Genomic DNA, 17,200 nt, shown 5'->3' with positions numbered 1-17,200 from the left:
TCCTGCATTGTATAACTAATTGAATGGTGGGTTATGTTTCTTTCTTGTTTGTACCTGTGATCTCTATTCAATAAAGAAATTTAAAAAAAAATAAAAATAAAGGATATGTACATAAAAGCAAGATGGAAACTTTTAAACTCTGTTAATGTGAACAAATTTGAAGTTGATGGCTTGGCTTGACTCCTAAGAGCAACAGGATGGGGAGAGGATGTAGCCTAACGGCTTGGGCGGTCGATTTCTAATCTGGGGAACCGGGTTCCAGTCTCGGCAATGACGCTCAACATCCTGTGATTCTGGGCAAATCACTTAATCTCCCCGTGCCTACAAAAAATTGATGTGTTCTTGTGTAAAGCAACTGGTGCTCATGTAAAGCGCGCTGATACCGAATGCCTTCGGGGGCAAGTTGGCGCTATATAAAATTACGAGAAAAAAAAAACAGCAAATGGTATGTAGTATGGATGAATGATGGTCTGAATGGAAGCACTGGTATGGAAACCTCACCTGCCACCCATTGGCCAAAATCATGGACAGTATTGAAAGCTGGCAGGGCCTTGGGCGTGTATGGATTGCTTAATGTTTAAAAAATGAAGTGCAAAACCCGTGGCATTTCAGATATCCACTGTAGCTGGCACTATTCGCTTGCCTCAGTAGGTTTCAGTCCTAGTTTTATCATTTGCAAGCTACATTAAATAACTAAATTTTAAACTAACTAACTAAGAAACTCTGGTTAAAGTAAAGAAAGCCAAACCGTGCCACCATGTGGTGGATTCTAATAAATGGATGCTGGTGCTTACAAATGAGCATCTTTGCCAAGCACCGGCAAACAACAGCACAGATTAAGCATTGCTTGTATTGTAGTAATTTTTTTTTTTTGCTGGGAGAGAGAGGAAAGATACAGGTCAGGTGAAGGCAAGAGAAGATAGCAGAAGGATTAGGAGCTGAGAAGTTAGGGAAAGGGTTTAGCAGCAGAGACAGCCTGGTTCTGATGCAGGCAGGCTGGAGATGCACGCAGTCAAGATGCCTGCTTGAGGACTAGGAGTTTATGATGTAGCCTGTGAGAAGTGTTTGGTTTAACGAGGGGGAGGAAGGCTAGACCGTTAAAATGAGAGTAATGTTTCCTGGAGAGAGGGTAGATTTAGAGTTCATTTGTTATTACACCTTTAGGGGACTGTAGACTACACAGTTTAGCCAAGGATGCTTGCTTCCGAATAAAGCAGCTTTTTCCACAAAAAACCCGGAGTGTCATCCTCCCTTAAGGAGCTCCAGGTACCAATCACATCCCAATGTTACTACCCAAGGGTCATCGATGCAAAATCTTTGTGTGTTCACATGTTTGGGAAGTCCACCTGTTTTGTAATCAGGAAATTGTGTACAGATTTTAATTTTTTTTTGTAACTGTTTCCCAAAAAGTAAAAGTTATTTCATATGAAGATCTGAAGAAAGTGACTGGGAAAGTTCCGATTTTCGACGTGAGATCGCCGGAGGAGGTCTCCAATGGGAAAATCCCCAGCTCTGTTAATATTCCAGGTAAAGAGACACACTGTTTTTTGTTTCTTGGTGATCATGTTCGCTAGATCAGGTCTCTGCGCACAATGGCATGCATTTTAATTTCAGACACTCCATGAAAATAGAGAAGGGACTGGAGCTGGGGTCTAATTGCCCATTTTTATCTCATACCTGTTCATTGCTCAGCGTTCATAAAAACGTGTGAAGAAACTGCCCTGAGATCTAGTGTTGCACAGTTGGGTTCTGTACGCTCCTTGTAGGAATACATGTCTTCTACTGCACTCCCATCACGTCTAAGCACTGTAAATAACAGTTTTTACTCAATCCAAATATGCAGACCTCGAAATTGAAGAAGTTTAAAGGTGGCCCTGGCGGGTTTGAATTTTTCTTTTAGAAATCTCTACAGGTGTCAGTGGCGAGCGTTGAAGTCACTCGGTCATCCACCTGGGGTGTGAAGGAAGTTGGAAAGGGGTAGTTCAGTCCCCCTGTTCAAAAGATGCCATTTGCAGGGCTCCTCATAACAGACCCCTGAGCATCCTTGAAACTCCACACCTGCAGTGTGCCCCTCGCACATTGCACACCCCCACACAATGTTCATCCCCCCACGTAAACTGTACACCCACACATATCATACACCTTACTTTTTACAGACAATGGATTCTCTTTACAAAGGTATTTCTGTTCATAATTACACACTTACAGCCCAAATACATTTTTACACCAACCTAGAAATCTTGGTGGGTGTCAATGCATTTACTACTGTAAATTATCTGGCTACCAGTGGTGAGAAACCTACAGTAGAAAATCAGACGGGATTATGTGAGTGGGTGTTACAGGGCATGGTTTGTTAGGAAGTATGAGAACGCCATCAACCTCTACAATTGCTGGCATTCCCAAACTTTCCTCTTCCAACATGGAAATCAACGGTTGGCAATAGCTGGAGTAATTCCCCTACAGGATGAGAAAGGGAACAGATCGCCCTGAGTTTTTCCTATTTGCGCAGCAGTCTCCATTTGGAGTCAGATGTTTATGTTCCATAGCGCGGGTACTCGCACACTTTTTCCCAGGAGCCAAAAAGGTTTGGTCTGTGGTGTGACCGAAGGCCGCACTGATGCCAGGTGTTTGGGGCGGGTGGTGGAGGTGGCGGGGGGGGGGGGGGGGGGGGGGGAGTGTAGAGTTAGTGAACTTTTTAGGTCTCGCCTGGCTATCGCGTAAGCGATGGCTCAGCGAGACTTACGTAGGGGCTTCAGAAAATGCTCCCAAAGGCTTCCCAGGTGGATCGGGTGGTGGTTACGTGCACAACCACGCGCATTCCATTTGCCACCAGCTACTTCCTGCGCGTGTGCCGCCTCTCGCATTCAGAGAGATTTAGTAAGGGGCACAAGACCTTAGGAATGCGGTTTATGGCCAGTGCATGTGAGGTATTCAAGCGCGAAGCTGGCATCTGGCATCGGTCTTGAAAGCAGCAGACTGCTTTCGCCAGCGCGCGCTCGCCCTCACTTCCTGCATCCCCTCTTACAACAATTAACTTTCGTTATAACTCACACCCCATATGCTCGTTCCCTCCCACCCTTCCTTTGATGTCCGCTTTTCTTGTTGTTTACAAACCACGCTACACACTGCTGCACGCCACACACTGCTGCACGCCGCACACTGCTGCACGCCTCACACTACCGCACGCCACACACTGCTGCGCACACTGCTGCACACCGCACACTGCTGCACGCCTCACCCTGCTACACAAAACACTGCTGCACGCCTCACACTGCTGCACGCCTGACACTGATGCACGCCTGACACTGATGCACGCCTGACACTGATGCACGCCACACACTGATGCACGCCTGACACTGATGCACGCCACAGACTGCTGCACGCCGCACACTGCTGCACGCCGCACACTGCTGCACGCCGCACACTGCTGCACGCCGCACACTGCTGCACGCCTCACACTGCTGCACGCTTCACACTGCTGCACGCCGCACACTGCTGCACGCCGCACACTGGTGCACGCCGCACACTGCTGCACGCCACACACTGCTGCACGCCACACACTGCTGCACGCCACACACTGCTGCATGCCGCTGCACGCCACACACTGCTGCACGCCGCACACTGCTGCACGCCACACACTGCTGCACGCCACACACTGCTGCACGCCGCACACTGCTGCACGCCGCACACTGCTGCACGCCGCACAATGCTGCACGCCACACACTGCTGCACGCCACACAATGCTGCACGCCGCACACTGCTGCACGCCGCACACTGCTGCACGCCGCACACTGCTGCACGCCGCACACTGCTGCACGCCGCACACTGCTGCACGCCGCTGCACGCCACACACTGCTGCACGCCACACACTGCTGCATGCCACACACTGCTGCACGCCTCACACTGCTGCACGCCTCACACTGCTGCACACCTCACACTGCTGCACACTGCTGCACGCCGCACACTGCTGCACGCCGCACACTGCTGCACGCCGCACACTGCTGCACGCCGCACACTGCTGCACGCCACACACTGCTGCACACCACACACTGCTGCACGCCTCACACTGCTGCATGCCTCACACTGCTGCACGCCTCACACTGCTGCACGCCGCACACTGCTGCACGCCACACACTGCTGCATGCTGCTGCACGCCACACACTGCTGCACGCCGCACACTGCTGCACGCCGCACACTGCTGCACACCGCACACTGCTGCACGCCGCACACTGCTACACGAAACACTGCTGCACGCCACACACTGCTGCACGCCACACACTGCTGCACGCCACACACTGCTGCACGCCGCACACTGCTGCACGCCGCACACTGCTGCACGCCGCACACTGCTGCACGCCACACACTGCTGCATGCCGCACAATGCTGCATGCCACACACTGCTGCATGCCACACACTGCTGCACGCTGCACACTGCTGCACGCTGCACACTGCTGCACGCCGCACACTGCTGCACGCCACTGCACGCCACACAGTGCTGCATGCCTCACACTGCTACATGAAACACTGCTGCTTTCCACACACTGCTGCACGCCGCACACTGCTGCACACCGCACACTGCTGCACGCCGCACACTGCTGCACGCCTCACACTGCTGCACGCCACACACTGCTGCACGCCACACACTGCTGCACGCCACACACTGCTGCACGACGCACACTGCTGCACTCCACACACTGCTTTTATGCGAGTTTATGCTACTGACATTGTAAATGACAATGCCTTTTATTTGTTTTAAAACCAAAACATAAATAAAAGGCATTGTAAGTTTACAATGCCAATAGCTCAAACTCTTATAAATGCGAGACCTATTGCATTGCAAATGCTTGCTACATCTAGTGGCTGAACTGCACAATGTGAAACCAGAAAACCCGGATCAATCCCGCCTTCCCCCATTGACCAAATTTGTGTGATTGTAGCCAATTGTTGCATTACACTCTCCCATTCTTTTTCAAGATTATCACTGTAGGAACCTGGGGTCACCAGGCCCTAAGGGCGGTAACGTGGCGCGAGCCGGTCAGGCAACCAGAGGGCTATGTGTTAAGCAACCATACACCACACGCTTCTCATGGACTAGAGTCACACACAATAAGGGACGCCACACCGTTTAAATTATGCAAATACTTCAAGTTTATCCAATTATAGCTGGTCAGTTGCAGTTCAGGAAATAACAAGGTAATACATGAATCATAATACCATCGTAACATTACATTCGACACTCTGGGTGATATCTATGCAGTGCCTAACCTCGTTCATGTACCCACGCCCGCTGGTTAAATGCAGGAGAGTCTAGCGCTGTGCGCGCTTATGTAAAGTCTGTCCCTGAACAGGCCGTCTAACACAGCGTAATACTTGTAAGGGGGAACATTGGGTTCATCAACATGGCGCCTGTCGAACTGAGCGCTCCTCGTGACCACTGGCCCCTAGTACTGTGAAGCAAGGCATATAAAACACAGCGCTACGCGCAATCAGTTGCATGTGGAAACGTTTACGTAGAACAGTTATCACAACACGTTACTCGTAATCAGTTGCATATCATTACCTTCGAGCAGAGCATATAACACAGTGCGCTACTCGCGTTCCTGGGCATGTAATTACTTTCGAGCAGAGCATATAACACAGTGCGCTACTCGCATTCCTTGGCATGTAATTTACTTTCGAGCAGAGCATATAACACAGTGCGCTACTCGCATTCCTTGGCATGTAATTTACTTTCGAGCAGAGCATATAACACAGTGCGCTACTCGCATTCCTTGGCATGTAATTTACTTTCGAGCAGAGCATATAACACAGTGCGCTACTCGCATTCCTTGGCATGTAATTTACTTTCGAGCAGAGCATATAACACAGTGCGCTACTCGCAGTCCCGGTCTCTCCGGCTGGGGAAGCAGGGTCGGTGGCGTGAAGCGCCACACAAGGGTAATGTCAGTCAGTTCTTTGGGCGGCTTCCCGTGGGGAGGGTGACCGGACTTGAGGAGCGGGTCCCTATGCTCCGGTGCAGGTCACAGAGCACCGCGCTCAGTATTACAGAAGGGGGGGACACGGACAGGATCCCTCGGCGGGGTCTCTCCGTCGCGCAGGCAGGGGAGGGGACTCCCACGGAGGGGACAACCCGGGCCAAGTGCGGTGTGGTTTCCAGACCAGCAGGGGGCGCACCAGGGGGGATCTCGGCCTCCGGGCTTACCTCCGTCTCGGCGTCAGCAGGCGTCCGTCCTCACGACGTTGGGGGAACTCGGCCCCGACCTTGCGCACCTCCTCACACGGCTGCGACGGCAGCGACGGGGCCCCGGACTTCACCTGGGCCTCGCGACACAGCAGGGCACTCCTCCAGGCCGCGGCGGTGAGCGCGCTGGCTTCGTCGTCGCAGGGGGGGGCTCAAATTAAGGATGGGGGTAAAGTGCTCAGCGGAGCACGCTGCCGGGGGTCCCAGACCAGGGCAGGGAGCGCGGGGGTCACAGCGCTAGTACCTGGTCGATCCCCGGTGACTTGGCAATCGGCTTAGTAATTTGTTCAATAGGGTAGCTTGGACACGCAGTCTCAGCTCTGGCATTCAAGGCTTACAGCTCGCTCTTGTCATGCAGTCTCAGTTCTTAAAGTTAGGTTTCAGTTCTCAGTTGACAGATGAAGTCTTTTGGCGCAGATGTATCTGGCGCCCTTAAGGGGTTCTGTTACAGGGGTAGGGATGGAGAGGGCGACTAGGTCCTTCCTAGTCAGGTTGGCAGAGAGTCTCTGGGTCCTCCTACTACTGGGCAAGATCAGTGGGATTCACAGGGCACTTCACTCACTTAAGAGGCAGTACCTAAATCCTGTCACTCTCAGAGGCATAAGTCCCTGGCTAGGCCCTACCGCCTACACTCCTGGTGGATTCTTCCAGCTCTGCTTCACCCCAATGGCCAACTCACCACAAAAGTTTCCCTCCCACTCTTAAGTAGCCCTAGGTCAGGTGACCTCTAGCCAAGGCGGCAAAAGTAAAACCCCACCTCCCTTCTAGAAGGTTCCAGCATATTCCAGGAACTTCCCCACTCTACCTATGGGACAAAAAGGCGGGCTGGTGTCGCAACATTGTTGTGGGTCCCAGCCAGCTCCTGGCAGCTAGGGTGCTACTATGAAAAACGACCACCCTGCAGTAGCAGGGGTCTGTGGCAGCCATCTTGGGCGAAGTAAGCACCTGCACCTTAACACTACAAAAACGAAAAAAATCAGGGAAAAAGGGCCAAGTCCAACATAACCCCCTTCCAGCCGAAAGCCAGGGTAGACCGATCAATGCCTTGATGGTCTTCCCTGCTTGGGGCGAGAAAAGGTGGACGCAGGCCCGCAACGGCAGGAGCACCCGCAGGTTCTCCGCCGCTCTGGAACCCAATGGTTCCCTAACAAACCTCCCTGGACCAACGAAACCACCCCACTGGGGCTCCCTAGCTAGTTGTGGCCAGGACCGGCCCCTGGGCCATCCAGATGTCTCTGGCCCGGGTGATCTCGCGGAGTGGGGGGCAGTAGCCCCAGGCCTGTAGTGCCTGTTGACCACTCCGGTCCTCCTCCTTGCAGTCCTAAACTGCCTCTGGTCCTTCCTCCTGGGGTCCACACCCTTAGGCTGACCAGCCTTCAGGGGCGAGGCTCTCCTCCCCCTAACTCTCCTTCTGGGGTTCCTCACCCTACCCTGCGAGGCACCCTCAGACCACCACTGTCTCCTCAGTACAGGGCCTTGACCCTTCAACTGATTCCTCAACCTAGGGTCTAAACCCTTAGGCTGAGCCGGTGCCCGAGGCGAGACCTTCCTCCCTCTGCATCCCCTTCCAGATTTCAGCACCCTCCTAACGGGAAAAGTACCCCTGGAAGTCAATTTCGGGGGGACCCTGTTAGCAGAGGCCCCACCCGCCAGGTCAGGCAACCCCTGAGCCTGGCATCCCAGCACAGGATCTAAACCCTGAAACTGGGCCAACCCCAGAACCTCAGGCGCGCTGGTTACAGTCGCCCTGGGTCCTCCTGACACTAGGGGCTCCCCTGCACTGGATGGCACATCGGGACAGCCTAGGCTCCCAACCTGGGGCTCCCTTGCGGAACTCTCCAGGCCCTGAGACTGCGGTTGGGGCACCTCGGGACACCTCCCCGTCTCACGCCTTCCTATAGATAGGTCGTGAGGCCCTACAACCCTCTCTCCCTGGGACCTAGCTGGGCTATCTGCCACTTCTCCCACCTCGCTGGGTTGGGAGATCCCTGCACCACCCCCTTCAGGTTCACACCCCAATGCCTCCTCAGACACCCTAGTGATGTCATCCTGGGGTAAATAAAATTCTAGCTCCTGTGGAGCTTCCGGTATGCTGCCACCAGTGTCCTCACTGGACACACTCATCTGGAGGGCACGCAGCTCCAACTCCTTCATCCGAAGCTCGTGCGCCATCCTCCTCTCCTCCATTGCCCATTTCTTATTCTCTCTTTCCTGTTCCAGTTTGGCTAGTTCCCATCTTAATTGCCTCTCTTCCCTTCTGTCCTCATACTCCTTTGGAGACGTGCTCTTACTAGACCCTGTCCTACTACTGGCCCCAGAACGTCTCCCTGGGGGCACATTTTCAGACTCCTCTATGTTTACGATGTCTAGGACTTCTTGGGCGCTCTCCTCTTGAGGTGCATCTGGCGCCCCCTGTCCCTCATCCCCTCTCCCTTCTGGGTGGGCTTCTACCCATGCCCTAATGGCGGTACGGAGTTCCGGCGCTTTGGCCCTCCGCATCCCAGGCACCCCCAACTCCTGCGCGAACTCCCTCAGTTGCTTCACTGTGTACCCCTCGAGGTCAGCTAACCGGGATTCCATTCTGGCAGGTGGGGACCTAGACTCTAAGGAGAAAATTCCTAGGGTTTAGGCAACAGTTAGTGGCTAACCAGGTTTCTTGCACTCTCTACCTGGACAGTGGAACTAATGATCCAGCAACAATGGTTTCTGAGCTGTGGAACAAAAAATGTAGGATAGGCGTTTAATTGTGGCACCCTTCGCCTCACGGAAGGATGCTGTATGGTCACAAGTCCCAAGGATCCCACCGCTGGCCAACAATGTAGGAACCTGGGGTCACCAGGCCCTAAGGGCGGTAACGTGGCGCGAGCCGGTCGGGCAACCAGAGGGCTATGTGTTAAGCAACCATACACCACACGCTTCTCATGGACTAGAGTCACACACAATAAGGGACGCCACACCGTTTAAATTATGCAAATACTTCAAGTTTATCCAAGTATAGCTGGTCAGTTGCAGTTCAGGAAATAACAAGGTAATACATGAAACATAATTCCATCGTAACATTACATTCGACACTCTGGGTGATATCTATGCAGTGCCTAACCTCGTTCATGTACCCACGCCCGCTGGTTAAATGCAGGAGAGTCTAGCGCTGTGCGCGCTTATGTAAAGTCTGTCCCTGAACAGGCCGTCTAACACAGCGTAATACTTGTAAGGGGGAACATTGGGTTCATCAACATGGCGCCTGTCGAACTGAGCGCTCCTCGTGACCACTGGCCCCTAGTACTGTGAAGCAAGGCATATAAAACACAGCGCTACGCGCAATCAGTTGCATGTGGAAATGTTTACGTAGAACAGTTATCACAACACGTTACTCGTAATCAGTTGCATATCATTACCTTCGAGCAGAGCATATAACACAGTGCGCTACTCGCGTTCCTGGGCATGTAATTACTTTCGAGCAGGGCATATAACACAGTGCGCTACTCGCGTTCCTGGGCATGTAATTACTTTCGAGCAGAGCATATAACACAGTGCGCTACTCGCATTCCTTGGCATGTAATTTACTTTCGAGCAGAGCATATAACACAGTGCGCTACTCGCATTCCTTGGCATGTAATTTACTTTCGAGCAGAGCATATAACACAGTGCGCTACTCGCATTCCTTGGCATGTAATTTACTTTCGAGCAGAGCATATAACACAGTGCGCTACTCGCAGTCCCGGTCTCTCCGGCTGGGGAAGCAGGGTCGGTGGCGTGAAGCGCCACACGAGGGTAATGTCAGTCAGTTCTTTGGGCGGCTTCCCGTGGGGAGGGTGCCCGGACTTGAGGAGCGGGTCCCTATGCTCCGGTGCAGGTCACAGAGCACCGCGCTCAGTATTACAGAAGGGGGGGACACGGACAGGATCCCTCGGCGGGGTCTCTCCGTCGCGCAGGCAGGGGAGGGGACTCCCACGGAGGGGACAACCCGGGCCAAGTGCGGTGTGGTTTCCAGACCAGCAGGGGGCGCACCAGGGGGGATCTCGGCCTCCGGGCTTACCTCCGTCTCGGCGTCAGCAGGCGTCCGTCCTCATGACGTTGGGGGAACTCGGCCCCGACCATGCGCACCTCCTCACACGGCTGCGACGGGGCCCCGGACTTCACCTGGGCCTCGCGACACAGCAGGGCACTCCTCCAGGCCTCCAGGCCGCGGCGGTGAGCGCGCTGGCTTCGTCGTCGCAGGGGGGGGGGGGCTCAAATTAAGGATAGGGGTAAAGTGCTCAGCGGAGCACGCTGCCGGGGGTCCCAGACCAGGGCAGGGAGCGCGGGGGTCACAGCGCTAGTACCTGGTCGATCCCCGGTGACTTGGCAATCGGCTTAGTATTTTGTTCAATAGGGTAGCTTGGACACGCAGTCTCAGCTCTGGCATTCAAGGCTTACAGCTCGCTCTTGTCATGCAGTCTCAGTTCTTAAAGTTAGGTTTCAGTTCTCAGTTGACAGATGAAGTCTTTTGGCGCAGATGTATCTGGCGCCCTTAAGGGGTTCTGTTACAGGGGTAGGGATGGAGAGGGCGACTAGGTCCTTCCTAGTCAGGTTGGCAGAGAGTCTCTGGGTCCTCCTACTACTGGGCAAGATCAGTGGGATTCACAGGGCACCTCACTCACTTAAGAGGCAGTACCTAAATCCTGTCACTCTCAGAGGCATAAGTCCCTGGCTAGGCCCTACCGCCTACACTCCTGGTGGATTCTTCCAGCTCTGCTTCACCCCAATGGCCAACTCACCACAAAAGTTTCCCTCCCACTCTTAAGTAGCCCTAGGTCAGGTGACCTCTAGCCAAGGCGGCAAAAGTAAAACCCCACCTCCCTTCTAGAAGGTTCCAGCATATTCCAGGAGCTTCCCCACTCTACCTATGGGACAAAAAGGCGGGCTGGTGTCGCAACATTGTTGTGGGTCCCAGCCAGCTCCTGGCAGCTAGGGTGCTACTATGAAAAACGACCACCCTGCAGTAGCAGGGGTCTGTGGCAGCCATCTTGGGCGAAGTAATCAGGCTGCACCTTAACACTACAAAAACGAAAAAAATCAGGGAAAAAGGGCCAAGTCCAACAATCACTTATAAGAGGACCTCGAAATGCATGACTTCAGGATGTGCACTGTTCAAAACCTTCTCCTGGGTTTGATTTGATAAACTATGATGTTGTTCATGTATAATAAATTGCAACCCAGGCCAACCAAAGTGTGCGCATAACAACCAACTTGCCTCTTAGTTCACTATTGACATTGTTGTCCAGGTGGGCTGGGGTGGAATTAATGTTCCTAAATTCATGTTTAAAAACTATCATATTAAAAAAACACTTCCCAATGCACTGATCTAATCTGATGTACTAAGGGGAAATGGTTTAGCATCTAAACGAAATACACTTTTTTTACAATTTTGAAGAGACTCAATCATATTTTTACATGTTTGCTGCAAGAACTCTTTGGAAATGACGCTGCTCCCAAAGTTCATCAGTGCAGGACACTCTAGTTACTTCCTGTCTTTCACTTCAATTATCCGTTAAATAAATGCTTGCCTATTTGTTTGTCTTTTTAATGTTCATGCTGAGTCGAGTAAACAGCAGCCCAGTGCTGCTGTTGACCAGGAGGCCACATGTAAAGGTCAGGAGGGTCGCATTCAGCTACAGGGAGGTACTTTGAGTATCACTGTCCTATAGAATAGCTGGAATCTAAGCCCACACAAGTCACATAACATTCCCAGTATAATGCCTGGAAGCCTTTGCTTGATTGACATTTCCTGGCACAGTAATAGAAATGCTGGTGAATCCCTTCCCCCAGAAAGAAAGAACAATTGTCACTTCATACTGGAACAGTCTCATGTGGTCTCTGGAATGGAGGCAGTGCTTAATTTGAGCTGGTGGTTTCCGGTGCTCGTCACTTAATTGTCAGCACCGGTTATAGTGTCAGTCCACCACATGGCAGCGCTGTCTGTTTAATTTTGAGATTAGCATAACAACGGGGTTTATTAAGTCGCATCACATTGAAAATGAATATTACCTGCCTCTCACGCCATTATTATAGCTTTGTGTGGTCTGAAAAGGTCTGAATTGTCACACTTGTAGGAGTGCGATGGTTAGGTGTTCTGTTGGTACTGTCATTGGCAGCATAACAGAGGAATTGTGTGCTGCAATTTGCTGTGGGCTTCCTTTAAAGTATTTTGTTTAACATAAATTAAGCACTGGTGAGGAGATAACCGTTTTTGCCGGTTTTCATTGATTCCAAGCACTTTTTCGACCCATATTTACTACCTGCTCTTAGCAGATTGTAAATCAGATTGGAGGGGGTCGGTCAGGGCATGGCAGAACGTTCTCTCTCACTGCTGGCTGGAGCTGCAGTTGTTTTATTGGGTGAGTAAAATAAAGGGTGCGTTTCTGCAGCCAATCAAAACTGGTTTGGTATCCAGCACTCAGGAATCCTGCGTACGATACACTGGGCCACTTGGCATTGGCCGGGACAGTATTACCCTGGGGGATATCACTATGGACAACTCTTTTATGTAGTTGGAGGTTATTCTGACCCAACGTAGATGGTTGAATTTTAGAATTGTGTGGTTGAATTGGGTTCTTCTTAAGAGTTTTTCCATGTCGCTTGCTAGTTCTGTTCTGCACCAGCCGCTCCTTGGTGTCTCTGAGTTCTAGGTCACCCGTACATGGTTGTAGTCTAGTGTGCACTTCTAAATAAAACCCTCATGCCCAATTCACAACACCAGAGGGAGGCTAGCGCACAATGCGCCCTGTAGGATTAACAATTTTCTCTCAGCAATGGGTGCTGCCGGGACCCACTTATGGCAGAATGTGTTCTGTGTACAATGATGGCCTACCATGCTCTTAGGCACCCGGTTTCTATATTTCATTTCCTGGAAGACACCGCCCTTTTCTGACACAAATGTGACCAAATAAGCATTGATCGTAGGAAGATATGTAGGTGGGTCTTGTGGTCCAGGTAAACAACTGTCTTGTTTGCTCTCTCCCTTAGTCGATGAGATCGACCAAGCTCTGAAAATGAACCCCGAAGAATTCAAGAAAAAATATGCTGTGAACAAACCGACGCCGGGGGACAACATCATCGTGCACTGTCAGATGGGCCGAAGGGGTGCACGGGCTGCTGAGATTGCCATGGCTCAGGGATATGAAAAGTAGGGACACCTTCTGTGGTTGACCACCTTCCTCTGCAATTTGTACAGATCCTCTCCATTTCCCCAGTGCACATTTGAGCATGGCAGCGGCGCGGTAGCTGTTTAGGGTCAGCTGCCGGCTACAAGATGCCCAGATCCTATTGACAATGCCCATTCACAAAGATTATGCACGTGCATGCATCTGTGTATTGGATCTGCAATCCTAGAAGTCTAAAGGCATACCACATCTGATTTCGGCATACAATAAAAGGCAGGTTGTAGGCCTCGCTTAGCCTTAGTCCAAGGAAGCCTAGCATCATATGACATGGTCCTTTAAATATGGCTACTTGTAGGATTTTTTGTGGATGGTCATAATTTTCTTATTTCTTAGCTTCAAACATTCATTTTAGCTATTATCGGTCCTGCAATTGGAAAAGAAACTTTCCATGGTTTACATTTTTACTGTCTAATTTACTTTACTAATGTCCATCCAACAGGAGATTCCTAGATGCAAATGTTTGCAGTTAGTTTTCTGTGTCCCCTTCACTGTGCATGGGGAAAACCACCTTCCTTGACACTCTACCCATCTGTACTCCTTTATTTCGCTTTCTCCTTCGAGGCTGTCTCTTTTAACTTTAAAGCTTATTGCTTTTATGTTTTTTGTCCGTTACTCTCAGCTGGACCCAAAGGCGATTGATCTACCTATTAGAGTGAAGAGTTTCTAAATAAGATCAAAGTCTTATAATCGCTGGACACGCGAGGGAAGGAGGACACTAGTTTATTGTTTTGTTATAGTGCAAATGTACCAGCCAGAAATCATGTGGAATGCTTTAAACTGTTCTGTGAATACAAACACAGCAACAAATATCAAACCGTTCTGGCACTTCCAGAATAGAAAAACAATACTCAGAGTGAAATATCAAAAGAGGCAGAACATGCAGAGAAATCCCAGCTTCTAACTGGGACCTGGAATTGTCTGATTCTTCAGTGATAGGAAGGAAAAGATGGGAATTCTTTTCTCACAAGCAATGGTTAAGCCAATAGGTCTGGGTATAATGTGCTAGCACATAAAAGTGAGCAGCAGTTGCCAGAGAGCGCTACAGATATAAAGCAGTCTCTCACGCAGTTTGATACAAGCACTGGAGTGAGGTGGAACGATACAGCCAAACAGCCAATAGTATTACGTGAGAGATTGATGCTCCACTGGGTGGATCCAAGAAGTAATTGACTAGGTCTCATACCAGTGGCTAAAAGAAAGTGGTCGAAGAAAGCTGATGTTTGAAAGGGCGAACCCAAAGCCCACTTTTTATTGTTAGAAATAGGTCTGTTTGACAGCTGCGCAGTCAAAACTCAGGCTAAAATAGTGGTGTTCGCAACAGCGGGCAGGTAACACATCTCAAAGGGCTGTAGGTGGCTAAGCGAAATACCACCCAACCACAACCATGTAGCACCGTGAAGGCTAGCCATTATGGGGGACACACGGATTACTGCGGAGTGGTTTTGGCCGCCCAGTCAGCAGACCACTAGAGCATGAACAGGTAATGGGAATCTGCTAGAAGAAAGAAAAAAAATGCAGCCGCGGAGAAGGAAATACCATGACCACATTTTGACCAGCTTCTGATATGCACCTGAAAACTAAAAAAGGGATCTTACAATAAACATCTAAATAATAAAGATTTCAGAAAGAATGGGAGTAACGCGGAATGGTTACGAGAAGAAAGCCGTGATTGAATTAAAAGTAAATAAGGTGAAGACTGTTGAATAATTCATAAGAAAATGCATGCCATTCAGTCTTTATGGGTGGAAGAGTTTGGAGCCACAGACCTACATATTCGATTTTGGCATTGCATCCAAAAAACATTCTTGTAGCCATACCAGAACTTTTGACATCCAGTTTTGACTTGTCCTCCCCATTTCTTTATTATTTATTGGAGCGTCACCTTCAGTTCTTTATTTTTACATCTACTTTCTCTTACTCCTGATGTAGTCTCTCCCTCTGTCTTTCTCTCTACTAGATATGTATCTCCTAGGCCTTCCTCACAGGTCTCTCTATCCATCACCATGTCTAAAACTCTTTCCTGAATCACTGTGTGTAGCAGCTAACTTGTCGTCTTTTAAAAAATGTTTCGAACTTTATTTTCCGCCTTTGCTTCTCACTTAAATTTTTTTGAAACATCTTCAATTTTGATTTCTACTGACAATATCAAATTTAGTATTCAAAGTTTTAATCAGTCGCTCTTTGTGTACGATGTGTAATTACAGGGTCCAGAACTATGCCGGTGGCTACAAAGAATGGTCGGAAAAGGGTGGAAAATGATGAACTTCTCCTGGTCACCAGCTAAGGAAAGTGCTGCTGTCCCACTTGGTAATCTGGCCACACCTAAACGTTGTACTGGCGATGGGATGTGCAGGAACTCCGCCTGGTGAATTCTTTTAATTCATGGACAGCTTGGAAATGAAGATGAACAGTAATGTTTTTGTGTGTATTTTCTTTTAAACCCTCTTGGTTTTAATTTGTGAACTTACTATTATTTAAATAAAACTATGTAATTTGTAAATTGTGTACCTTTATTTGACCCTATTGGACAGCTCCTGCCTCAGTGCTTCTGAAATTTTGCACAGCAGCAGCTAAAACGAACCTTAAATAGGTATGCCGGAGTATGTTTAATATTTAGTAGAGAAATGAATGAGCCATCTCTCCTTTCACTCATTCCAAACCTCATCTTACTACTATGATCTCCCAATAAACACATTCTTGACTCTTTCCTTTTCTATCCCTCCATTATCCTTTTCAATCCAACTAATAGTCTTGCATGTCCACCGCTCAGATGAAACCATATTTCCCTATACTAATCCTTTTTGGGTTCCAGAGTAGCGTTCTACTCATCAAAGTGCTTCAACACCTCATCAGGGGTAGTAAGCGCTATATAATTACAGTTATCAACTCAGGAAGGTTTGAACTAATGCTAGAGGTAGGTGTCACACCATAATCCACAATTTGTCAGCCACATACTGTTACTCATTCTACAATATATCGGCTGTGTAGCCTTGCCCAATCTACAATATGTCGGCAGTCTACTGTTGCACGACCGGAAATATGACAGCAATGTACTTTTTCCTCATTCTACATTGTCCGCAATGTACGGTTAGGTCAGCAATGTACTGTTGCTCAATCTACAAAATGTCAGCGATGTACTGTGTTGCTTAATCTACAATATGTCAGCAGTGTAATGTAGCTCAGTCTACAATATGTCCTCAGTGTACTGTAGCTCAGTCTACAATATGTCCTCAGTGTACTGTAGCTGAGCCTACAATATGTCCTCAGTGTACCCAGCCGCGGTCCGTGCAGGTAACAGCGGTGGGGTGGTGGGGCCGGATGAGGGTAGATTTCATGGTACGGTGCCGGTGGAAAATTAATTATTTATTTAATTGATCGTAAGCATCGCCCCTCAAAATCCCCCCTCACCCGGCCCCACCACTGTTACCTGCACGGACCGTGGCTGAGTGTGCCGTAGGAGAGTCTACAATATGGCCGCAGTGCACTCCTGTTGGCCATTATCTGTGGAGCAACATTTCAGTCTGTGAACACAATATTGCCTGGATTTCCAAAACTACACATTTGCCATTGTTCCAAATGTGAGACTTAGACATATATGGTTGCCTCAAAGCCTCGGCTAGTTCAAGTTCTCATTATTCACCTTTTATTTGTAAAGATATTGAGAGAGGTATATTTACACTCACAGTAAAATTTTAGCGAATACATTTCTTGAACACATCCCTCCTGGCTTTACTTCTTTTAGCAGTGCAGGCTTGGC

General features: G+C 49.7%; 1 protein-coding gene across 1 annotated transcript in view; it reads left to right on the top strand.

The window, feature by feature from the left end:
- Positions 1-15,943, top strand: part of TSTD1 (thiosulfate sulfurtransferase like domain containing 1) — a 73,515-nt gene extending 57,572 nt beyond the window's left edge. Inside the window, exons 3-5 of the mRNA XM_085637679.1 lie at positions 1,411-1,527; positions 13,247-13,406; positions 15,648-15,943. Coding sequence (XP_085493805.1) covers positions 1,411-1,527; positions 13,247-13,406; positions 15,648-15,702 — 332 coding nt within the window. The 3' untranslated portion in view covers positions 15,703-15,943. The remainder of the gene's footprint in view (positions 1-1,410; positions 1,528-13,246; positions 13,407-15,647) is intronic.
- The last annotated feature ends 1,257 nt before the right edge of the window (positions 15,944-17,200 follow it).

Source organism: Triturus cristatus, chromosome 12 (genome assembly GCF_964204655.1).
Source record: "Triturus cristatus chromosome 12, aTriCri1.1, whole genome shotgun sequence".
Taxonomy (NCBI): Eukaryota; Metazoa; Chordata; class Amphibia; order Caudata; family Salamandridae; genus Triturus; species Triturus cristatus.
Note: the sequence above shows the minus strand (reverse complement) of the source record. Positions and strands in the feature narration are given on the sequence as shown.